This window comes from Coturnix japonica, chromosome 24 (genome assembly GCF_054131305.1).
Source record: "Coturnix japonica strain WE chromosome 24, WE-NBRP24, whole genome shotgun sequence".
Lineage (NCBI taxonomy): Eukaryota > Metazoa > Chordata > Aves > Galliformes > Phasianidae > Coturnix > Coturnix japonica.
In genome coordinates, this window is record NC_140686.1 from 2,534,997 (window position 1) to 2,559,928 (window position 24,932).

The 24,932-nt window shown below is 48.7% G+C and overlaps 1 protein-coding gene and 1 pseudogene across 2 annotated transcripts; one reads left to right on the forward strand and one right to left on the reverse strand.

The window, feature by feature from the left end:
* The first annotated feature begins 2,132 nt into the window (after window positions 1-2,132).
* On the forward strand, window positions 2,133-18,069 carry LOC146756994 (uncharacterized; annotated as a pseudogene). Its single transcript, XR_014936939.1, has 4 exons — window positions 2,133-2,150; window positions 14,684-14,810; window positions 15,409-15,519; window positions 15,628-18,069. The product of XR_014936939.1 is annotated as an uncharacterized LOC146756994 (transcript).
* A 4,038-nt stretch (window positions 18,070-22,107) lies between these two features.
* On the reverse strand, window positions 22,108-23,482 carry LOC146756995 (zinc finger CCCH domain-containing protein 11A-like). Its single transcript, XM_085523295.1, has 3 exons — window positions 23,475-23,482; window positions 23,126-23,225; window positions 22,108-22,295 (listed from the first exon to the last, which is right to left on the reverse strand). The coding sequence occupies exons 1-3, from the start codon at window positions 23,480-23,482 to the stop codon at window positions 22,122-22,124; spliced, it is 282 nt and encodes a 93-aa protein (XP_085379421.1). The 3' UTR covers window positions 22,108-22,121.
* Window positions 23,483-24,932: the final 1,450 nt, after the last annotated feature.

Here is a 24,932-nt window from a genome sequence, read left to right on the forward strand (position 1 = left end):
TCATAAGGCAGGGGTTCCCAACGGGGGACCTGATTCGGCTGATACAACACAGGAAAGGCTTGCAATGTGTCACCATCACCCCTTAATATTGCTTCTTTTCTGCACTGCTCTAAGACACCACAGTACGCTGTAGGGAAATTTGTCGTTTCTGCTCCCTTCAAATTATCATCAGGAAGAAATGCGCCCGATTCGCATTCCGGATATACTGGACCTGGGTCACAACGATCCCCTGGTTTCGATCCGTCCGTGTCTTTAATCACGTTACACTCCGGCTGCACAGACGCTGCAGCGCACGACGTGGGGGGGGCGGAGGGCAGCGGCGCAGGGAACGTCATGGGCGGAGCGGAGGGCGGAGGCGCGGCGAGCGTCGTGGGCGGAGCGGGGGGCGGAGCGACGAACGTCGTAGGCGGGGCGAAGGGCGGGGGCGCCATAGAGGGCGGCAACGCGGCGAGCGTCGGGGGAGGAGCGAACGGCGGGAGCGCGAGGGGGGGCGGTTGCGGCTTTTCGTCTCCCCGAATCGCGGGGGGGTCGGAGCCGCCGGTCGGATCCGGGCACGGGCCGCTTCCCGCAGCGAGAGGCAGCGGCGGGGTTGGGACGGAGGGCGGCAGGGAATGGTCGGAATAAATTCTTTCCCGTCGTGATTGCTTAATCCCTTCCATTATCCGGCTCCAAACGGGCAACAGCTTAGCAGCCGTTCTGTCTTTAGCGAGAGAAGCCTCGTAGAGTTTTGAGCCGATTTTGTCCCAAAGTTCTCCATCTAGAGAGAACTCAGTTTTTGGAAATTCAGGGACGTTTTTGCTTATCCATTTAAGAAGAGTAGCTAATGCTGAAGTAGACACAGTCTCATCCTGATACAGTAACACTGAACGCAATACTTCGAGATGTACTCGTTGCTCCTTCGTTAGTGAGCTCCCCATAGTTCCCGACTGCTCACCTTCTGTCCTGCAGAACGGGGCGGGTGCGCGCGAAACAGTCTCTCCGAAGTTCAGTCGGGCGACGCTGCCGGACCGGGCTCGCTCAGCCGCGGGTTGATTTGCCCCACGTTGTGGGCGCCATTTGCAGCGACTCGGCACGGACTCAGATGTGAACGATCCAAATCGTTTATTACAAGTTCTCACATCCCTTATATACCTTCACAAGTTGTTATTTTCTAACTTTCCCATCCACCCTTACAACTTTCCCAAACATCTTACATGTCAACAAAGCATTCTACAAAACACTTTTCAACTGTCCATGCAGGCACATAACCAATCAGAGCTGTGAGACTCTTCTTCTCCTTGCAGAGGTGTCCTTGGTTCTCATGCTGTTTATCCTGCTCCACAGCTGCTGCTCTGAACAGCTTTTCTTGTATTCCCACAGTTTTGTCCATTTATTTTTTGCAAATGTTGAGGTGCTAAAATATAATGTGTTTATCCCCTTAGATCTTTTTCACTGTAAATATTCTGTTGTTAATAGCTAGTAAACTAAAGGCTGAAAAGAACAGGCTTTATATTTGTCATAGCAAGCCCATTAAAAGAAAGCAGTATAACCCACAACTCTGAAAACAATCAAACAGAAATCTTCATGAGCATTTTCCAGAAACACAGGAAGGGAAGAGAATGTATTTTTATGTAACTGATTACACTACAAAGTTTTGCATGTAGATGAAACAAGATATATCCATATCTACAGGAATGAGAAGAGTTAACCAAAAGCCTTATCCAACTAAAACAGACCCTGCTGCCCTGAGTCTTCTGTTCACATCCCACTGAATTCAATTCTAAAAAGGCCCTGCTCTACGAACGATGCAATTCTGAATTGCAGACTTGAATTCAGTAGTACTACTGGATGGATTTTAAACCTCAGACTGAGTCTTGGGAATACATCCAGAAAAATCTCAACAGTTAACATTAATCAAAATCAAAGAAGAGATATGGAAAAAATCTTTGAAGAGAACCTGAAGTACAGGAACACACAGTTCATGTTAAGAGATTAGAAGTACTCCTGAAAATAAAGAGGAGGAAGCGTTGCAGCAAATAAAACCAAAGTAACAGAGAAGGAAATGGAAGGACAAAAGTTAAGAGGTAAACAGTGAAATAATTCCCCTGCCGGGAAGAGAACTTTCAGACATCCAGGTGAGAAGATTGTGACAGATGGATTCATTTACTCAAGTAAGACAAATAAAGAGGATGTGCAAAACGAAGACATCACAAAGACAAGGGCAGAAAGCAGAAGATGCAAGTAGACACACAGCAAAGAGCCCAGAATTTCTATTGGGGTTTCATGGATTTGTTAACATAACCTTGTCTGAGAAACAGAGACTCTTGGGAAGCAGGCAGGAATACTCTCAGTTTTGCAAGTTACTCAAAACCAGGAAAGTCTATCTAGTAAAAGACTGGACACTTCTGAAACCAGAAAATAATGCAACACAGGTTTTGAATCTATGTCTATTCAGTTGAGGCAGAATTCAGGCAAGGTGAGACAACAGATCTCAGACTAGAGGACTCCACAGGCAAAGCAGCACAACGGAACAGAAAGCAAACAGTGCAGAAGGACAAGCTGAATCAAATTACTTCTGAGTGCCAACTACATACTACTGGAGACAAAGTACAAGGCCAAAACAGAGTAAAAAACCAATAAACAATTTCAGGATTAAGTATTCTCAACCCTTTGAAATTATGCACAAGCCTTTCCTTTACAGCTGGGATGCAGAATTTCTGAGAAATTCTGAAGTGTTTAACAGTGGAAACACTTTCCAAAATATTCCTGACTATTCACGTTTTTCCTCTTTGTAAATTTCCTAATTCTACAGTAAGGAAACAGAGTGAAGAAAGGGCTGTCACCCCTGCCACAACTAACGACAACTAAAGAACAAAGGCACAATAGTAAGTAATACATAGATTTCTGAAAACACACAAGCAGCACAGAATAACAGCACTGGGAGGGACTAGGAACAAGTCATTTTGCCCGTCCCTCATGTCTTACAGCAATAAAATCCATAACTAGACTAACCCCAATACATGTCTAAGCTGTTACTGATGAAAATTCTGTAGCTTTTCCAACCTATTCTTCCCAAGCTCTACAAGCTTTACTACTCAAAGGCAGTAACTAACACGAATCTTCCTAACTGATACAACCACTAGTTCATAGCCTGTTTGCCATATAACAAGTTTACAATTCTTCTTTACAGCAACCCTTCATATAGTCACATACAACAAAGCAATTAACTCCTTTGTCTTAAGCTTCAAGCTACTCAATATGTTTCACTAGCACAGTCAGTCATTAAGAATTCATTTTACTTAGGTCCCGTGCAGTTGTTTTTTTTTTTCTCTTTTCTTGTTTCCTAAAACTGTTGTGCAGACAGTGATCACTGACCCTGTGCAAGAAAAATCACAAATACACTCCTCTGTATTTGTCCCAACCAAAGAGTATCCTGTTGAGAAAGTCTGTTCAAGATCAGTTTTCAACCACAACAAAGGACATACTCTTCCTCATTCAACCTCAGCAGCTTCAAGCTTCAGCTTTCAAGCCATGAATGAAGTATTCACTGATACTGTCCTGGAGTCCTTAACCCTCATAGAATAAAAAAATCATTACGGTTGGAAATACCTCTAAGACCAAGTCCAACCATCAACCTATCACCACCACATTTGCAGCGTTTGAGGCACGGACTCAGATGTGAACGATCCAAATCGTTTATTACAAGTTCTCACATCCCTTATAGACCTTCACAAGTTGTTATTTTCTAACTTTCCCGTCTGCCCTTACAACTTTCCCAACCACCTTTACATGTCAACAGAGCATTCTACAGAACCCTTTTCAACTGTCCATGCAGGCACGTATCCAATCAGAGCTGTGAGACCCTTCTTCTCCTTGCAGAGGTGTCCTTGGTTCTCATGCTGTTTATCTTGCTCCACAGCTGCTGCTCTGAACAGCTTTTCTTGTATTCCCACAAGTACCAGCGCAGCCACCGCCCTCAGGCACCCTGGCCATCCCTTACTCACTTCCTTGGCAATTTGCAGCTCAGGGGTTTGGCAGATGACTTTTTTCCTGGCAGTTCTTAAGGTTCAAAGTCCAGCTGTAATCTCATTTTCCAAATATGTCACTTGCTGTTGAGTTATTTGTGCTTTCTGTAAACCAAGAAACTCAGCAAACTCTCAGTCTATTGTACACAGTCCTTTTGTTGCTGTGGCAGCCACGTGCTGCAGTAAAGTTCCACCCTAGGATGGAGGATCCCAGATCTCAGGCTCATGAGTTGACCATCATTCAGCTGTTCTCACAACCCTGGGTAACACTGTCCAGGTTAACTGAGACTCTTCTCCCCATATCAGGGCTTTCCTTTTCAAAGGCAAATAACCTTGGGCTTCCTTTGGCCAAACCAGGCAGAAGAGACATCCCTCAAATCCAGAAGGTAAACTTAATCTTTTTGTTCCTTAACTTGGTTAATAAAGTGCATGGATTTGCCACCACTGAGTGTATCCATTCAACTATTCTAGTACTTGCCCTCAAGTCTTGTACCAAAGTACAGCACTTGCTATCAAAATTGGAATCCAAACTCCAAAAAGTTACCTATTATTTCTTTTATCCTTCTACAGTCCCATACCCTCAAAGGGCACCGCTTTACCCTGACTAGGCAAGCTCTTGCTTTTAACTTCTATTTAGGGCTTCATTTTTGGCCCTGATGCCCACACCACTAAGTGTATCATATTTGAGATTGCTGTAACTCCTGGGGGTACAACATTGTTTTGCCCAGTTTGTGTTAAAGCCAGAGTTACAGTTTTTAATCAGTCAATATCGTTGCACTCTTAGCTCCAGTTTTATTCAATTTCTTGCCAGAGTAACCTGGCAGGTACAAGAATTTCTGTATTCCTGCTTGTTTTCTTAGCTTATGTTTAATTAATCCAAAAAAGGAAACCTTTTCCCGTTGGGCAGTAGCATCTACTACTGTTACAAAACCATCTATGGGTAGTAAGAAGCACCCATATCCACCAGAAAATGAACCTCAATATCCTGCTTTCCTAAATGCAATTTCCCACTGCAGTTTGCACACTGCTTTCCTTCCAGTGAGGTCACTCCCAAGTACACTGCCCGGTGCAACTCAAGGGTAGGTATGGCCAGCCATACGGACCACAAACCCACACAGAACCGCAAGGTATCGCTGCACAGAAGACTTATTAGGACCCTTAGATAAGGATCTGGGGAAAGTCGTATTCTTACAGCAGCTTCTGGGTAAAGCTCCTAGCCACAGCTCGGTTCCATTGCAAGAGTTCTGTTCAACACAGAATGTCCTCTGGTGCTGTACCGGAGATTGCCTCTTGCTGGGACATACTCGTGGGGGAGAGGAGTGAAAGGAACGCCAGGACAGCAAGGGAGGGATGCCTGATGACAAGGGTGTGCGAATGTCCCCACCGAAGGAAGCAAAGAGAGCCGGCAGAAAGCGATGCTGCATTAGCGTAACAAAACACAGCCCCCATTCCTCCCTCCCTCCTCCCCCGCACCCCTTCCCATCGCCATCCCCCGGAGGCAGATGTGCCATGAAAACGAGCTCTGGGCGTGATCGTTGTGGGAATTCCTGCCTTCCTGAGCCTGTGCGGAAGAGGCGAGAGCCTGGCTGGAAGCCATCCGGGCAGCACCGCGGTGGCAGGAGGTGCACCAAGGCCGTCCTGCGGCCAGCTCCGGGCTCAGGGCACTCGGCGTCCTCTGCTCTACGCGACTCCGAGGAGCCCAGCTACCTGCACCAGAGCTGGGAGCAGCCTGCTCCGCACCCAAGGTAGGTGCCCTTCGTGGCTCGTGCAGAGGAGCGCACGCTTCCTGCCCCCTACCAGCAGCACCGGGAGAGGAGCGGGGAGCGGCCCCGGACGGGGCGGAACCCGCACTGCCGTACCCCAGGCGGGACCCTGGTCCCGGCTCCAGCTCCCGCTCAGCGCAGCAGGTTTGCTGGCCCAGACGGGCTGCAACCAGGGCGGCAGTTCATGCAGCCCGGGCTGGGCTCCGAGGGGCACGGGAACGGGCTGGGAGCTGGGACAGTGAGGAAGGGAGCAGAGGAGGTCAGCGTGCTCTGCTGCCCGGTTGGATCTCTGTAACACAGCGCAGCTGGGGCTGCAGTTCTTCCTCTGGGCCACGGGAGACACGAGACGGCCTCGCTCTGCAGCTGTGCACGCGTGGATTGACGGAAGCTTTAAACCCCCCGATGCCTCCTTTGGAGTGTCTTAATGTGAAGCCTCCAAGTGGAAATTTGCACTCGCCCTGCTCCTCCTCCCCGGCAGCCCCCAACTTCTCTTCGGGGACCCTGCGGGCAACACGTGCCTCTGGCGACCCTTGAAATGGCGTTACCTTTTGTTTGCTGAGCGCTTGCCTGATGGCTCAGCTGGGGTTGTGCAAAGCCCTGGCAAGGCTTTTGTTCAGGCTGTCCCGGCAGCTGCAGATGCCTTGAGCACACCAGCTGCGGGCCCTGAGCACGTTCAGCAACTGCAGCAGCTCCGGCACTGGGCTCTGGAACAGACGATGAGAAGCTGGCAGCCTGTGGGCTGACTGGAGCACGCGTTGAGAACACGGCCGAGCAGCAGCAGGTCAGTAAAGCACAGCCCAGGTGCCTTCTGCAAAGGGCACGGGGTGCTGAGAGCGTCCCCTGGCAGTGAGCGCAGTCTGCGTGCTCGGCTGAAGAGGGAGGGAGGAATGAATTTATTGATATCATGCAGGTGTCCTGGAGTGCTCTAACAACTGCTTAACAAGGCTGTTGTAACCACGTGGTTGTTTATTGCCTTAATTGTTCTGTTTAGCACTGCTGCTATTCGATAAGTTGCCTTCACGGTTCAGTTAAAATTCCCAGCACAGCATCGGCTGGTGGTGGCTGTGACCGTCACAGGCTGGTTTGGCTGCAGTGCTGTCAGATACTCTCTCTTCTCAGGAGATGGAAAAATAATCTCCATGTGGTTGGATGTTTTGTTGATTTATTGTTGTGTTTAAGTAAGCCATCCTATTTATTTGAGAAGTGTGAACCATCCAGTTGACTCCTCGCCGTTTTGCACTTCCTTACCCGAGGAATGTGAGCCATCACCACTGACTTGCGGAATCAAACTCTATAATCCAGAGATGGGTTATAAAGCAGGTATGTTTATTCCAGCGTTGCGCAGCGCCGGGTGCAAGGGGGATAGCTCCTCCAAACTTGCACACCGTAAAGAGAAAAGTGTGTTACAGATATAGGTTAAGCTAATACATAATCAATAGTCTTCTCCTCAGTTTGATTACATATTCATTACATTCCCTATGGCCCCGTTCCCCGCGACCCCATTCCCTCATTCCCCCTAACCCCATTCCCCGCGACCCTTGCCGATGTTTTGGGGTGAAATTCTTCTGTTTTCTTCTTGGTGTTATCTGCTGTTATTGTTCTCCCATGTCGGCATCATCTTGCCTGGGGGGGGATCTAATCCTTCTTGTCAGAGGTCTCCGGACAGTTTCTTCTTATCTTTATTGCCCTCTTCTCTGGCTTTATTTTGACTAAGTGTCTGCAATTCCCCCTTTCCCTGCACTTTTAAATGTACAGTTACCCTTTGTCTTGGTTTCTGTGAAGTTCCCCTTTCCCTTTCTATAGCAAAGTGTTACCTTACCACCATTTTGAGGCTTTGCTCACTCTTCAATTCCCCCCTTTTCTTTAATCTAGCAGGCTTTTACCTGCTAGATTCTTAATGGGTCTCAAATTGGCTCCGCTCTCTACCTTTTGTCTCAGCTCATGTCTCTTCCAAACCCTGTATTCCCTTCTGGTATCCTGGCACAGACACAAAAAGCACCTTATAACAACACAAGTAAAACACACCAAGAGTAGCAAGGTGATGCAGACTAAGAAAAGCTGTTTTAGTCATCCTAAATTTGGCAACTAGTAAGTTTATCCTATGATCCAGAAAACTATTCCCCAATCGGTGTTATCCCTGCCTACTCCATGTTGCAATGCATCTTTGGATAAACAGGATACCTCCTTTTGGATTGTCCATCAAGCATCTGCAACAGCATCCTCAATTGTTTCTAAGGTTACAGAAATTTTCATACAGCGATACCCCCCTTTTCTTGGGAGTTCTGTGAACTCAATTTGCCGTTGTTGCCCTGGAAGGCCCTCTCCTGTGAGGCCCACTTATGCCCTGTTCCTGGTACTGGGACTGTACTTTGTAGTGTTGGTTTGCCCAATATATTCTCTTATCTTCCCTTATAACCAATTTCCATAAAATACTAAAGGGCATAATAATGTGTCCATTTGGGCATGCACACATCTGTCAGCTTGCTCTCTTCCTTTCTAAATTATTAATTGGACTCCTGTTCTCTTTAGAATATTTTACAGGTTTTGACTTGGCTTCAGAGATTTTAAGTTTACCGTCTGGAATTGAAGCCCTCTTCAACTGCCTGTTCTGCCACCTGATCTATCATCTTATTTTCTGTTTCCTGTACAGTGTTACATTTCTGATGTCTTTTACAACATATAATAACCATTGGTAGATTTAAATCAGGCTGTTTTCCTTGTGTGTGAGCAATCCTTGCTCTTTTCAGATAGTACTATGAGCGTGTGGCACATATTTAGCATCTGTCCATATGATTAAAGCTCTTGTCAAGGCAGTTATTTCAGTCTTCTGAGGGGAAGTCCCCACAGCTGGTGGTTGTGCTTCGGTTACCTGGTCAGTAGCAGTTACTGCATGTCCTGCCTTACAGTCTCCTTGTCTCATAAAACTGCAGCTTCTGGTAAACCAGGTGTCTTCTGCATCTTCTAAGGGTTCGTCCTTCAGGTTCGACTGACTGGCTGGAATGTGCAGCTTCAGTTGATTTAAAGCAGTCATGTAATACTGGTTCTCCGGGAGTTCCGCTAAGGAAAGATACTGGGTTGACAATATTAGTCACAATTATTTCTACATCACCCTGCTCTACCAGGATGGCCTGGTATTTCAGGAATCTTTGGGGTGAGAGCCAATGAACTAATGTCCCCCTTTTGCCTCCAATACAGTAAACACTGTATGAGATATTAAAACTGGTATCCTTTGGCCCAGTGTAGATTTATGGGCTTCTTGAATATTGAGCACTAGTGCAGCCACTGCCCTCAGGCACCCTGGCCATCCCTTACTCACTTCAAGGTGTTTGAGGTTTACCATCAGTCCGTAGCTGTGTATCCATGGTCAGCACCCTCCTGTCATTCCTGGGAACGTATGGAGTTCCTTGGCAGTTTGCAGCTCAGGGGCTTAGCAGATGGCTTCTTTCTTGGCAGTCCTTAAGGTTCAAAGTCCAGCTGTAATTTCTGAGTTATTTGTGCTTTCTGTAAACCAAGAAACTCAGCAAACTCTCAGTCTATTGTACACAGTCCTTTTGTCGCTGTGGCATCCACATGCTCCAGTAAAGTTCCACCCTAGGATGGAGGATCCCAGGTCTCAGGCTCACAAGTTGACCGGTTCTCAAAAATCATTAAGCTGTTCTCACAACCCTGGGTAACACTGTCCAGGTTAACTGAGTCTCTTCTCCCTTTATTAGGGCTTTCCTATTCAAAGGCAAATAACCTTAGGCTTCCTTTAGCCAAACCAGGCAGAAGAGACATCCCTCAAATCCAGAAGGTAAACTCCACCTAGTCATTCCTTAACTTGGTTGATAAAGTGCATGGATTTTCCATCACTGAGTGTATCATTCAACAATTCTATTACTTGTCCTCATGTCTTCTACCAAACTACCGAAAATTTAGCAAATTGGCAAAACTGGAGTTTTGTACTTGGATTCCCATTCAATTAGTAATTCAAACTCAAAAAAAATTATCTATTATTTCTTTTATCCTTCTACTGTCACATATCCTCAAAGGGCATCACTTTACCCTGAGTGGGTGAGCTCTTGCTTTTAACTTAATTTTTGGCCCTGATGCCCACACCCCTAAGTGTGTCTTATTTGAGATTGCTGTGGCTCCTGGGGGTATAACATTGTTTTTCCCAGTTTGTGTTAATAGTCAGACTTACAATTCTTAATCAGCCAATATTGTTTGACCCTTAGCTCCAGTTTTATTAAATTTCTTGCCAGGGTAACCTGACAGGTACAAGAATTCCTGTATTCCTACTTGTTTTCTTAGCTTATATTTAATTAATTCCAAAAGTAAGCCTTTTCTTGTTGGGCAGTAGCACCTACTAATGTTACAAAACCATCTATGGGTAGTAAGAAGCTCCCATATCCATCAGAAAATGAACTACTTTATCCTGCTTCTTTAGCTGCAGTTTCATCGGTGTATCTGCTAGGGTAAACTTCCCAAGTTCTCATTGTTCAGTTCTGCAATCAGAGACAATTCCTTCTCACTCAGCTTGGTCGGATTTCTCTACCAGTGTCCCACTGCAGTTTGTACACTGCTTTCATTCCAGCGGAGCAGAGCCCTCCCTGGGCTCTTCAAGCCTCCCTCCCCTTTCCTCGTGGGGGATCTCTGGGTCCTATGGCCCTACTCTAGCACCACAACAGTAACAGCTGTTATTATTCTCAATTTCCTGAACATCTCTGATTCTCAATCAGGTGTTTGTTTTGTTTTCTGTTGTTGTTGTTGTTTGTTTGTTTTCTTCTTATTGTACTCCTCTCTTCAGACCTGACATCCCTGTTTTTATCTTTGCCTTCCTCAACCTGTGTCCTTCCCAAACTTTTTCGCTTTCCAAACTCTAATCATTACATTTCACCTCCTCTCCAGAGCCATCCAGTGCTGCCCAGATTTCAGATTTCCCACATCTCTGCACATGAAGGCTATTCTCACTTCCAATGCCCTGTCCTCTCCACCTCCCCCTTTGCAGTTTACAGCAGCAGTCTCTGACCCTGGCTCCCTCTCCAACTCTGAGAGTTCTGATTGCAGGGGAACGGTGCGGGGGGGTTGTTCTCATGCCAGCACAGATAAACTCACTTTCTCTTTAACCCTTTTTCCTCTGTACACTATTCCACTATTTGTACCCTCAGTTACACTTCCACATACCCTCAACTATACTTCCGTATGCCATTAACAACTACACTTTCTTATACCAGCAAAACAGTTTGTCCCATTCCCTTCAAAACCCACAAATCAAGCAACACAGTTCTTCAGTTTCCATAAACACCCTTACTACCTTATAACTTTCCCTTAGCAATCCATATCGTTCAGTTATAAACCTCTCGCCACAGAGCCAGCACTGACTGACCCACCTCCCTTACACCTCTTCGTAGGCAGAACACAGTATCACATAAATGGCTTGATACTCATTCCACACAGACATCCCTCTATATGTTCATTGTCCCTGTCCTCTAGCTTATACATCAACAACCACTGATTACAATATTTAATCAGAATTTTTTTCGGCTCAGGGTTCCTCCTGGTTCCCCAGCGATATCTCGCCAATGTGCCAGTATACACGTCAGGGGTGAGCGCGCAGGGACCTCTTTGCTCTGTGATTTTCCCATCGTAACTTAATATAAACCACCGTATTCTTTTATAAGTAAAACCACTTCTGACACAACAGCATTGTTATGACTTATGACCACATACTTTACAACAACCAGTAATTAATAATACAAAATAAACATGTATTAAAACAAAGACAAACAAGTATTGGAGACAACTTTCGCTTCGTCCGTCCCCGGCCGTTTCCCTCGCGGGAGGACGGAACCGCGGGTCGGGACTCCTCACTCGCCCCGCAGCTGTGCTGCGTCTCACTCACACCACACTCACACGACAATTCAAACAAAATTACAATATATCATTTGTTAAGCTTAACCAAAGATGTTAAGAACACCGGTGCTAGTTGTTGACTTAGGCCCCCTATATAGACAGCGCTGTACGATACCAATTATCCCAGGATTACCCAAATCACCCTGTACCAGAGAAAGCAGACAAGCTCTGCCCAATTAGCAATCACCTGAATGTGAGCAATAGCTCTTTTACCATGCGTACGACTTACTGGCCCCTTTGTAGGCACTCCCTAGGGAGTCCTAACCCAGCCGGCAACCTAACCTAACCCGTGAGCTCACGTCCCTAGGGGGGGAGCACGCCGACTCCACTGTGCCCTGTGCAGGACGTCTCCTCACGACTTACGGGACCCCCGTTTCCCAGTTTCACATACCTTTCCGCCGACAGATGGTTCTTGTCTGCTCCTGCAGTGATCAGATGAGGGAGGGGAGTCCTTCCGAGAAATCTCGGGGCGCGCCAAAGGCGTCCCCCTTCTCAGCTGGTCCTGCAGCCGAACAGAGAGGGTCCCATCTGGGGTGCCAAATTGACTTGCGGAATCAAACTCTATAATCCAGAGATGGGTTATAAAGCAGGTATGTTTATTCCAGCGTTGCGCAGCGCCGGGTGCAAGGGGGATAGCTCCTCCAAACTTGCACACCGTAAAGAGAAAAGTGTGTTACAGATATAGGTTAAGCTAATACATAATCAATAGTCTCCTCCTCAGTTTGATTACATATTCATTACATTCCCTATGGCCCCGTTCCCCGCGACCCCATTCCCTCATTCCCCCTAACCCCATTCCCCGCGACCCTTGCCGATGTTTTGGGGTGAAATTCTTCTGTTTTCTTCTTGGTGTTATCTGCTGTTATTGTTCTCCCATGTCGGCATCATCTTGCCTGGGGGGGGATCTAATCCTTCTTGTCAGAGGTCTCCGGACAGTTTCTTCTTATCTTTATTGCCCTCTTCTCTGGCTTTATTTTGACTAAGTGTCTGCAATTCCCCCTTTCCCTGCACTTTTAAATGTACAGTTACCCTTTGTCTTGGTTTCTGTGAAGTTCCCCTTTCCCTTTCTATAGCAAAGTGTTACCTTACCACCATTTTGAGGCTTTGCTCACTCTTCACCACTTTTAGGTAACATCAGCAGTAGGTGGTTTTGAGAACTACATCAGTCACCTTTACAGAGTACTTTTCCCAACTCTTTTCTGAGGGCTTGCTTGATTTCAGCAAGCCCAGGGCTACTTCCACTCCTGAGAGGATGTACGGACATCTGCCAGAGGATTTAATCCATTTGCCACCAGGTGTTCCCTCACGGATCTGTGGAGGTGGTGCTCCAGCAGGCTTGCTGTGTTTGAGTGTTGGGGGCTGCATTCACGGTGTTCTTCCATGAACCAGGTGCTTTTCTGCACCTCCTGCTGGATGGTTGGATGGCCATACCATTTTCTAACAGTATTTCTGTTAGGGCAGGCAATAAGCCGTCATTCTGCTGCCTCTGTTTGCCTTAACTGTGTAGCGGCAGTGCCTTTAATTAGTGCTATGGGTGCAGTTTTGCATCTGTTTGGAGCCAAACCCTACAGGTGGAGGATGTGTGGCCTAAAGGATTGTAGGCGACTCGGGGAGGTCTTCGTTTATTGTGTGAATAAGCATTACCTGCACAACTTGCACCACGTAGTGCAGCAGAAATATTGTGGAATATCAGTCGCTTTTGATTCTGGGAGGACCGGTGCAGTTCTCTTTTGCTTCATATGTCACTTCCAAACCCGACACGATGCTGATAACACCTTTCCCATTTTGCATCCTATTACTGCCCCCAGTGACCTCTGCTTTCTGCTCAACTACAGCAGTCGCCACGAGAACATTCACAGAAGAATTTGGGACGTGCTTCATGTCTCTTGTCATCGGTTTGTTTCCCTTCTTGCCATCCTGCAGACTTTGCCCATTGGTCACAAGTGGATCCAAACACAGCATACACTCCTAAGGATGAAGCAGGACTATATTTGTTGATATAATAGGGATATGCTGTAGTGATTTAACAGTGACACAGCAGGATCGGAGGTGGCTGGATACACTTGGTTATTTACTGCATGGAGGGTAGGGTTACGCACACACCTACAGGAGGCCCTCCCATTGAGTCACGAGGCTCAGAGTAGTTCCCCTTTTTTTCTCATGTCTTCAGACCACAGAGGTAAGGAGCTAGGATGTGGCTGGATCCTCTCCTAGTCCCAAGCTTGGTCAAGGCTTTGTGTGGAAGGAATCATACGTGCACAGTCCCTCTAAGACAGAACCTTAGAGAATACATGAAAGCTCCAAAGTAACCATGGGTGTCTTACAGAAGATCTGTATTGAGAAGGAGTCTTGATGTCAAGCTGCAAGGGATCTCTGTGCAGGTGTGAGCTGCAGAAACAGCCCTGCTCGAGGGCAGGTCCTGTGGTGCAGCCCGCTGCTGTGCAGCAGAGCTGGAGGGGCACTTGGGCTGCTCCCTCTTTTGGGGTAAGATGACTGCCTCCTTGCCGTGCTTTGTCTTAAGTCCCCTCTCAGTCTCAGCTGTTGAACTAAGTGTCAGCTACCAGTTGTTTCAGCCTCCCAGTCTGAGACAGCTTTGTGACGGTTCATCTCTTTGAGCCAGACTGTTTCCTGTGCTGCAGCTCATTGTCTTCCTCTGCAAGGCTGGGCAGTGCCCTGCAGAAGGGCTGAGCTGGGACTGGGACTGCTGCATTCCCTCACAGCTCCCCTGCCATTTCTCTTCTCTCTGCAGGCTCCAGTTCAACTTCTGCCTTCCAGCCGTGATCATCCCAGCCTGCAGGAGAGCAGCAAATGGCCGCAGCACATCCAGTTGAGGTAGGGGTTGGGGAAGCAGGCAGGAGAGGCCAAGGGGCCAGGGATGTGAATGCAGGGGAAGAGGGAGGTGCCCTCAGCCAGCGTGTGTGTGCTGGGGACAGAAAAGCAGCTGGGGTGTGAGGTTCTGTCCTGTGCGAGCTGCTTGCCTGGGCCTTGGCTGTTCCCAGCAAGAAGCCTCTTTGCTTGCAGGAGCCCGTGAGCTTTGAGGAGGTGGCCGTGTATTTCAGCAGGGAGGAGTGGGCGCTGCTGGACCCTGTGCAACGAGAGCTCTACCGGGACGTGATGTTGGAGACATACCAGTGTGTGGCCTCGCTGGGTGAGAGCTTGTCTGCCTTTCCTCCTCGTTAGGGCACCTTTGGCTGTGCAGAATGAGCCTCTGCAAGCCGGGCCTTGAATAAACACCATGCAGCTACATATTGACTCACACCACAGTGCCAGCAAGAAAGGAGATACTGAAAAGCATGAGTTTCAGAAGGGATTAGTATGCACGGCACTCTGATCTAAGCCACAGAGTCAGTGCTGGCAAGCAGGCATCAGCCAGGAGGGAGAAAACCAGCCCTTGTGTTGTGTGTTGCTTGGTGCCACCAGCTCCAGCTCACAGATGAATCCCTGGTTACTGCTATGGAATTGAGGATTTTCCATGCAATTGCCATCAACATTTTGATGCCTTGACCTCTGGTAGACTGTAAGAAAACAAATAAGCTGTTGTAAAGTTAATTTGAAAGAAAAAATATCCCTTCTCAATGTTCAGAGTTGTCAAAACATTCTTTGCTCCAAGGGAAGCTGTAGGCACAGTGTCATTTAGACCTAAATGGTGGTTTCTCCTTGGGGAGGGGCACAGAGTGGAACTGTTGAACAGGCACTGTGCCAGCATGAGGGAAATGCTCTCTTGTTCCCTGTTTCTCTCCCTGAAGCTCCACTTCCAGCCCCCAAGCCCATGGTGATCTCCCTGCTTGAACGAGGGGAAGACCCCTGGATCCCAGATGTGCGTAGCCCTGAGGCCATGCCAGGAGACCTCATTCCAGGTGAGGTGGTGGAGGGAAGGGGAATGTTGGGGCTGTAAGAGCCTTCTCTGCCTGTGTTTTATTTTGGGCACCGTGTGCTATTGCTGCATTTCCTCTGTCATCCAGCAGCTGATGGGATCAAAAATACAAAGGAGGTTCCGCAGAGAAATTGTGTAGTGGAAATGCAGCAGAATCGCATCTCTGTGGAAGAAATCAGAAGGGATGTCCAGGAAGTCCTGCAGCAAGGTCAGGGTGAGCACATCAAGAAGCCCCTGGGAAAGCGTCTGGGAATGACACTGAGGAACCCAGTGGACTCCAACATAGGTCCAAAGCAGCCTGAGGAAACCAGGAGCAAGGATGTGTGCCAGATGAAAAAGCAGAATCCATGCACTGAGTGTGAGAAAAGCTTTAAACTGGATTCCAGCATCACTAGCCACCAGTGCACGCACTCAGCAAAGAGGCATTATGAGATCTGTGATTCTGCAGAGAGCATGAAATGGAGACTCCACCCCACTGGCCAGCAGTGCATGTACACAGGAGAGAGAGCCTTTGAGTGCTCTGACTGTGGAAAGACTTTTACGGACAGTGGGAGCCTCACTTCCCACCAGTGTATCCACAGAAGAGAGAGACTGTACAAGTGCCTTGAGTGTGGGAAGAGCTTGAAAGGTATTTCTAAACTCAAAATACACCAACGTGTCCACACAGGAGAGCGACCGTATAAGTGCCTTGAGTGTGGGAAGAGCTTCAAAAACAGTTCCAGCCTCACCATCCACCATCACATTCACACAGGAGAGAGACCCTGCAAGTGCTCTGAGTGTGGGAAGAACTTCAAAAACAGCTCTGAACTGAAGGTGCACCAGCGTGTCCACACAGGAGAGAGACCATATAAGTGCTCTGAGTGTGAGAAGAGCTTCATAAGCAGTTCTAATTTGAAGCTCCACCAGCGCATCCACACAGGAGAGAGACCCTGCAAGTGCTCTGAGTGTGAGAAGAGCTTCATAAACAGTTCTAATTTGAAGCTCCACAAGCGCATCCACACAGGAGAGAGACCATATAAGTGCTCTGAGTGTGAGAAGAGCTTCATAAGCAGTTCTTATTTGAAGCGCCACCAGCGCATCCACACAGGAGAGAGACCCTGCAAGTGCTCTGAGTGTGGGAAGAGCTTCATAAGCAGTTCTGATTTGAAGCTCCACCTGATTTGAAGCTTCTGATTTGAAGATCCACACAGGAGAGAGACCATATAAATGTCCTGAGTGTGGGAAGAGCTTCAAAAGGCGAGCTGAATTGAAGATGCACCAGCATGTCCACACAGGAGAGAGACCATATAAATGTCCTGAGTGTGGGAAGAGCTTCAAAAGGCGAGCTGAATTGAAGATGCACCAGCATGTCCACACAGGAGAGAGACCATATAAGTGCTCTGAGTGTGAGAAGAGCTTCATAAGCAGTTCTGATTTGAAGCACCACCAGCGCATCCATACAGGAGAGAGACCATATAAGTGCTCTGATTGTGGGAAGTGCTTCATAAGCAGTTCTGATTTGAAGCACCACCAGCGCATCCATACAGGAGAGAGACCATATAAGTGCTCTGAGTGTGGGAAGAGCTTCAAAAGGCGTTCTGAATTGAAGATGCACCAGTGCATGCACACAGGAGAGAGACCCTATAAGTGTCCTGAGTGTGGGAAGAGCTTTAAAAGGTGTTCTGAGCTGACACTGCATCAGAGCATCCATCAGGAAAAAGAGACCCTGTGAGTGTCCTGAGTGTGGTAAGAGCTTCAAAGGGAGTTCTGAATTGAAGCTGCACCAGCATATGCACACAGGAGAGAGACCATAGCTTCTGTCGGACATTTTAGAACATTTTGGCCAGGCCTGCATGCAGGGAGATGCCTGGGAACTTGTCTTTTCTCTCCCTCAGAGAATCCCATCTGCTGTGTTACCAGAATGTCTGCACCAGTGAGCTGAAATGGCAGGAAGCCTTGAGTGTGAGAAGGGCTTTGTGCCTAGCAGAGAGCTCCTCACACTCCCAGAAGAACTTCATGCAAAGCTCAGTCCTCATTAAACATTGCAGTCCACAGGACAGGTAGCTACTAGGAGTGCATCTCCTGCAGGAAGAGTTTCTCTCAGGGCTGGTGCCTCATTTCTCATGGGAAAACCCCCAGCAGGAGAGACCCTCAAAATGCTGGAGAGCCCGGGGATGAGGGAGACCAATGCTTCTCTCCATGCAGGAAGAGTTTGCAAAGGAGACGGCATCACCGACACCCTCTGCAGAAGGGACTTAACCCAGGAGCTTCAGATGGCCTTTCCTTGCTGCCCAAAGCACTTCTCTCACCATGCCCGCTTTCCACTTCTACTCTTCCCACCAGCTGCTTTTTGATGCTGTTTCCTAGTGGAGAAGTGGTTGTGTAGAGATCTGCTGTGTGTCTGTGTGCATGTGTTGCTCTCAGTCATTTCTGAGCGCACTGATGCATCCCAGAGAAGGGTCAGCAGAGCAGTAAGGTGGCTCTTGGAGGTTTTCTGAGAATCTTCTGTAGTGGAAAGAGAAGGGGGTGAATAAAGTAGCTGAGTTGTTCTGGAGCTTTCTTCACTGTAGTCTTGTTTTTGCTCTTAAAATAAATGTCAGCATGTGGAATGAGGAGAGGGAAAGGTGCAAGCAGGGTTTGGTTTTGGTGCCCTCTCCAGCCCACTGCTTGCTTCTGGACAAGGCATTTCCTTTCTTAATAGGGGAGATGCTCCAGGCCCTTCACCATCTTCGTGGCCCTCCACTGGACTCTCTCCAAGAGATCCCTGTCTTTTTTGTACTGGGGAGCCCAGAACTGGACACAATATTCCAGATGAGGCATTAATAGGGCAGAGTAGAGGGGGAGGATCACCTCCTTCGACCTGCTGGACACGCTCTTTTTAATGCACCCCAGGATGTCATTGGCCTTCTTGGCTACAAGGGCACACTGCTGGCTCATGGCCAATCTGTTGTCCACCAGGACGCCCAGGTCCCTCTCAGCAGAGCTCCTCTCCAGCAGTTCTTCCCCCAGCCTGTACCGGTGCATGTAATTATTCCTCCCTAGGTGCAAGACTCTACACTTGCTTTTGCTAAACCTCATCCGGTTTCTTACTGCCCAGCTCTCCAGCCTGTCCAGGTCTCGCTGAATGGCAGCACAGCCTTCAGGCATGTCAGCCAATCCTCCCAACTTCGTGTCATCAGCAGACTTGCTGAGGGTGGTCACTATCCCCTCATCAAGGTTGCTGATGATGTTTCACAGAATCACAGAATCACAGAATTACCCGGGTTGGAAGGGACCTCAAGGATCATGTAGTTCCAACCCCCCTGCCTAGCAGGGCCACCAAACATACACCTTTACTAGATCAGGTTGCCCAGGGCCCCGTCCAACCTGGCCTTGAACACCTCCAAGGACGGGGCATCCACAACCTCACTGGGCAGCCTGTTCCAGGACCTAACCACTCTTCTAGTAAAGAACTTTCCCCTAACATCCAACCTAAATCTTCCCTCCTTCAACTTAAAACCATTTCCCCTAGTCCTGCTATTATCAGCCCTTTCGAAGAGTTTACTCCCTTCCTGGGAGTAAGTTCCCTTCAGGTACTGAAAGGCTGCAATGAGGTCACCCCACAACCTTCTCTTCTCCAGGCTGAACAAACCCAACTCCCTCAGCCTGTCCTCATAGGGGAGGTGCTCCAGCCCCCTGATCATCTTTGTGGCTCTCCTCTGGACCCTTTCCAAAATCTCCATATCTTTTTTGTACTGAGGGCTCCACACCTGGACACAGTACTCCAGATGGGGCCTCACAAGAGCAGAGTAGAGAGGGACGATCACCTCCCTATCCCTGCTGACCACCCCTCTCCTGATGGAGCCCAGGATCCCATTTGCTTTCTGGGCTGCCAGAGCGCACTGCTGGCTCATGTTAAGTTTCTCATCTATCAGGACCCCTAGGTCTTTTTCTGCCGAGCTGCTCTCAAGGACAACTCCTCCCAGCCTGTACAGGTGCCTGGGGTTCTTCCGGCCCAAGTGCAAAACCTTGCACTTTGCCGTGTTGAACCTCATTAGGTTCACCCGAGCCCAGCTTTCCAGCCTGTCAAGGTCCCTCTGAATGGCATCTGTTCCCTCCACCGTATCGACTGCACCACTCAGCTTGGTGTCATCAGCAAACTTGCTGAGGGTGCACTCCATTCCCTCATCGATGTCATTAATAAAGATGTTAAAGAGCACCGGTCCCAAGACAGACCCTTGAGGGACGCCGCTCGTTACCGGCCTCCACCTGGACATAGAGCCATTGACCACCACCCTCTGTCTGCGGCCTTTCAACCAATTGCTTATCCATCTAGTTGTCCACCCATCAAATCCACCTCCCTCCAGTTTGGAGATGAGGATGTGATGGGGGACCATGTCAAAGGCCTTGCTCAGGTCCAGGTAAATGACATCGGTCGCCTTCCCTTCATCCACCAACGCCGTCACTCCATCATAGAAGGCCACAAGATTAGTTAAGCATGACCTTCCCCTGGTGAAGCCATGCTGGCTGTCTCGGATCACATGCTTGTTCTTTATGTGATCAAGCATGTTGTCCAGGAGGATCTGTTCCATAATCTTCCCAGGCACAGAGGTGAGACTCACCGGCCTGTAGTTACCCGGGTCGTCCCTGCTCCCCTTCTTGTAAATGGGAGTGACGTGACCCTTCCTCCAATCATCCGGGACCTCACCTGACAGCCACGACTTCTCAAATATGATGGAGAGCGGCTCAGCAACCACCTCACCCAGCTCCTTCAGGACCCTGGGATGCACGCACAGTATGTATGTACCAGGCTCACTGATCCCAGCACAGTCCCACTACCCCCCAGGCCTTTCCAGCAAAGCATTGCCCTTCACCTTCCTGCCACCCCGGGCCTTTGTCCCCATTCCCAGTGGAGCAGCTCTGCCCCTTTAGCTGCTCACTGCTCTGCATCCCACCACCACCCTGCACTCTGCTCCCTGCTCTGCAGTGCTGCACTGCCTGCTCCATCAGCCCATCCCACACAGCAGCAGGTGCCTTTTCTTGCTCAGAGCTGTTGTACAGAGCCCAACTCCTGTTGGTGAAGGCTTTTTTTCTCTGCTGGGTGGTGCAGCCCAGCACTGCGCTCTGGGTTTGTCAAGGTGTGTACAAATATTTGATCCCTCGATGTGTTCCTGTAAATAGTGTAACTTATTTCGCTCTCATGATGTACGTTGGTTTGAATTGTTTCCCGATGGATGTGTTTGTTCCTCGCCTCTTTGTCTTCACAAATAAAGCGTTACTGAAAGGAAGAGACAAAGCAGTGCTGACTGTTATGGGGAAGAACAGAGCTGGGAGCCGCCCGTCCTGATGTGCATCCTGTCCTTCTGTGCCGTGGGTGCTGTGAGGAAGTGAGCACATGGGAACAGGGTCCTCAGGGACTGCAGGGATGTCCCCGTGGCTCTGGGATGTACCTGAGCAGCTGCCTGGGCTCAGTGAGCCAGCTCAGGGAGCAAAGTGCATTTTGGGGCACTCCACCCTACAAAAAGGTCCTTGAAAGCATCGCAAGGAGGCGACAAAGCTGGTAAGGGCTACGAGGTTCATCCTGTAGGAGAGGCTGAGGACCCCCGGCTCGTCCGAGCTGCAGGAGATGGGGCTGAGAATCCGTCCCGTTGCTCGTTGTGGCTTCCTAAGCAGGGGAATGGCACAGAGCTGCCCGTAACTGATGAAGGAAGCGGGGGAGGGCTGAGAAACGCGTCTTTGCCGTGGGGGTGGTCCAACGCAGGCACGGGCCCTTCTGGGGGGTGGTGGATGCCCCGAGCCCGTCACTGACCGAGTGGCGTTTGGACAATGCCCCGAATGTGGTGCTTAACTTCAGGGCAGCCCTGAAGCGCTCAGGACCCGCTCGGTCCCTTCCGGCTCCTCCATCCAATTTAATTGCCCCCGCATTTGTCCCATCCTGGGGGCGGCCCGGCTGCTGGAACCCCCGGCAGCGCTGCGGGGACAGCCGCCAGGTGGCAGCGCGGGCTGCGGTGCGGGGACGGCGGGCGGTGGGCGGTGTTGGCACCGGGGCCGTTTGCGGGATGTTGTGAGGTTCCTCCCTCCCTCCCAACTCCTTTCTGCCCCCCCCCGCCCCCGAGCCGCGCTGACTGCGCTGCAGTGCCCGCAGAGATGATGATGCTGGCACCGCGTTGTGCCCCACTCCGGGGTGATGGCGTCAGTGGGTCATACCTCGCACACTGGTTTGAAGGGAGCAGCAGGGAGAACCCGCTGGGCTCCCCCCTCATCCCAGCACCACACGTGCCAGGGGCAGCACCAGGCAGGTGGGTGCCAGGCTGGAGGCTTGGGCACATCCCAGGGCACAGATCCCCACTGCTTTCTTCTCTTGCTGCTGAAAGGAGCCAACCAGGATCAGGGACAGGACCTCAACTCTGACCAGCAGGAAAACTCAGGACAATGGAATGCAGTCTGCCAATCTTTTACCAGTTCAGCTGTGCTTTATGACTCATTATTGCAAAGACTCTTTTAGTAAAGTACCACCCTGGGGTATCCAACCAAAAAGAAAAGGTTTTTATTAAATTAAAGGGTTTTTTTTTTTTTTTTTTTTTGTTTTTTGTTTTTTTAAACATACTATAATAACTACTATGCAGTTCAACTGCCAATCATCTCAGAAAGTTCACGAAGGAGATCATCCTCATCCTTCTCCAGGTCCAAGTCAATTTCTGCTACCATTTCCCCTCCTGAGATTTCCAAGATGAACTTTTCAGTGTCATCTTCTACAGCCTTGGTGAGCAGGCTGACCTCCGGCAGGGCTGGAGCAGCAGTCTGGGAAGAAGGAAGACAAAGTCAATGATTGCTCAGGAGATCCTTCCTCTGCAGTGCTTCTCCTTCAGCACTGCTGATCCTGAACCCAACACGGGGGCTAAGGGGCTCCTGAAGGATGTTAACAACCACGTGAAGGCTGCAGAGCACCTCAGGTCTTTTTAACAATGCAGCATTAATGGACAAATTCCTTCACACTACAGAGGAATCACAGGGCTGCAGAGCATTGTGCACACACTGTCATTCATCCAGCATCCTGCACACAGTGACTACTTTGAAAGGAAACCTGCAGAACATTTCAGTTCTCCACACTTTCTACAGGAGTTGTATCTCAGTATCAGCCTGACCAGGACAGCACTGACACTTCTTCCCCTCCTTACCAAAGCTGCTTTTTTAGCTGGAGGCTCCTCTTCTTCAGTGCTCGTTTAAATCAGCACAGTGCTAGAGCTGTTACATACCACATTCTATTTGAGCAACAGAAAGTCATTCCTGTTCCCCTACACAACATCCACCCACAGTCTGATTTCATTGAACACGAAGCCATCGTGACCTTTTTGTATCCAGTGCTCCCACGTTAACCTCACAAGTTGTACCTGGTGCCAGCAGGGTTACTGCCTCACTGCCAGATACAATCAGATCAATTCTGAGTTTGAGGAGTGCAAAGCTGTCTGGGAAAGCCATTGAAAGTACCAGGATTGTGAAACATGGCTGCAGCTCTTCACCAAAGGCAGGAAGGTAGGAATGCACTCATGATGGTGGCACATGGTGAGCAGTGAGACACAAGAACATGTGAAGAAATTGTGTCACTGTGTCCATCTACAGAAGGGACTCACCTCTGCGGGTGCAGAGACAGCTTTGGGAGCAGCCCTGCTCCATTCCACAGTCTTTTCCTCTTCTCTTCCAGGTGCTTTAAAACAAGGAAAAAGAAAATCACTTGGTCAACAGCAAGCATAGAAAGAAACCTGAGTGCCAGTGTTTCCTCCATGTGCTTATTTCCTCACATTCAATAACAAAGAACACGAGAGAGGCGACATCTCGCAGTCCATACAGTATCCAAGCTCTTCCCTCCTTCACATGCTGTCTCTTCACGAAGCCTCTCTCACCTCCCCAATGAATAACTCACCCCCCTGACCTTTCTGACAGAGGTTGGCCCCCATGTTAAGGACTCAATCCTGGCTTTACAAACACATTTACATATTAAAACAAGCAACACGCCAAAGATGAAGATAACCTTGGCGTCAACCCACAGAACATGCCACACCAAAAACATGGCAGAAAGAAAGTACAGGAGAAACTGAATTACAAAACCTCACAGCGAATGAATTCTCCAGAATGAAGCAGGCAGACACCACGGATTCAATGGAAAAACACATGGATGGACATCCTGGCACTTCCTGCCTTTGCATTTGGTAAGAAACAGCCCAGGCAATTCTAAGCAAACTTCATTTGCTTGACAGGGGAAGCACTTCAGCAGAGCAGACAGTGAAACACCTCGTTACCTGCTGGCTTTGCGATCTGCTGCATCCGCAGGGCTTTCTCCTGCTTGATTTCTTCCAAGCTTTTAATATGCATTTTTTCCAATCGCTTGATTTTACGCGGTGGCTCTTCCAGTTTCACGTTACCAGGCTCAGGTGGAGGGAAAATTCTCTTCTTCTTGCGCTTATCCTTAGATCTCTTCTCAGTAAGAACCTCTTCTACTTTTTGCTTCTCTTCTTCCAGTCGTCTCTTCTTCCAGATCTCCCCTGCTGGCTTGGCACCCTTCTCTGTCATCATCAAGAAAGGAGAAGCATAAGGATTACAAGAAATTCCAACGAGAGCTCAAGTTTCCAGATTTATCATAATATTACAGAATATACGTGTTCCCAACAACAACGCTCCTGAGAAAGAATAAGCAGAAAGCCTAGAGAATCTGTGCAGCAAACACCGATGACCATTTACCTCTCCTTGGTGCTCTGTCAACCTCGATCTTCTTCCCCAGCCTTTCTACGAGGCTGCGCTTCAGCGGAAGGCCACTGACATCAGCTACAGAGAGAAAACAACAACATTCCTAAGATAATTCCTTTGGAGAAAGATTTTTACAAGTCAACCACAAACTTTGGTTTCTCCAAGTGTATGTTCTCAAATTCACCTTTCAGCTGCTACACTTGTGTGCCACTTGGAGTCATCACAGACCCACGACACACTTTCCTCCCTCCTGCTTCAGCAGTGCCCTCCCATTTACGTGGAGGCAGCCAAACAGCAGCTCACAAGCAGCCCTTACCTACAGAGGATTTCCGTTTTCCAGGTTTATCAGCAGTATTCAGTTGACTGACAGGCACCTCCCCTAAAACAAAGAAAAACAAAGTGCTTATTTGACAGAAACCAACAGAATTACTGACCTGTGAGCTCATTTCCCACCCAAAACAAAGACACAACTTTGACAGCCCTGACACAAAATAATATTGCAACTGTAATGCACTCAGGGTAAGTCCCAATTGTAATTTATCCATTCCACTTAGGAGCCACCAAATGGAAGCAAACGTACTCATCATTACCCTGCTTTGCAGGCAGCATCACAGTGCTGACCAGTGTCCGCACATTCTCCTTCTTAGGCACACGAACAATCTGAGATTTGAGCCGATGAGCAGGAGCTCCTGAAGG

Bases quoted from the DNA above. Each gene is read 5' to 3' on its own strand.
- LOC146756995 (XM_085523295.1), bottom strand. The intron at 22,296-23,125 runs GTGAGTCCCTTC...CCTTCTTCCCAG, and splicing joins CTGTCTCTGCACCCGCAGAG to ACTGCTGCTCCAGCCCTGCC.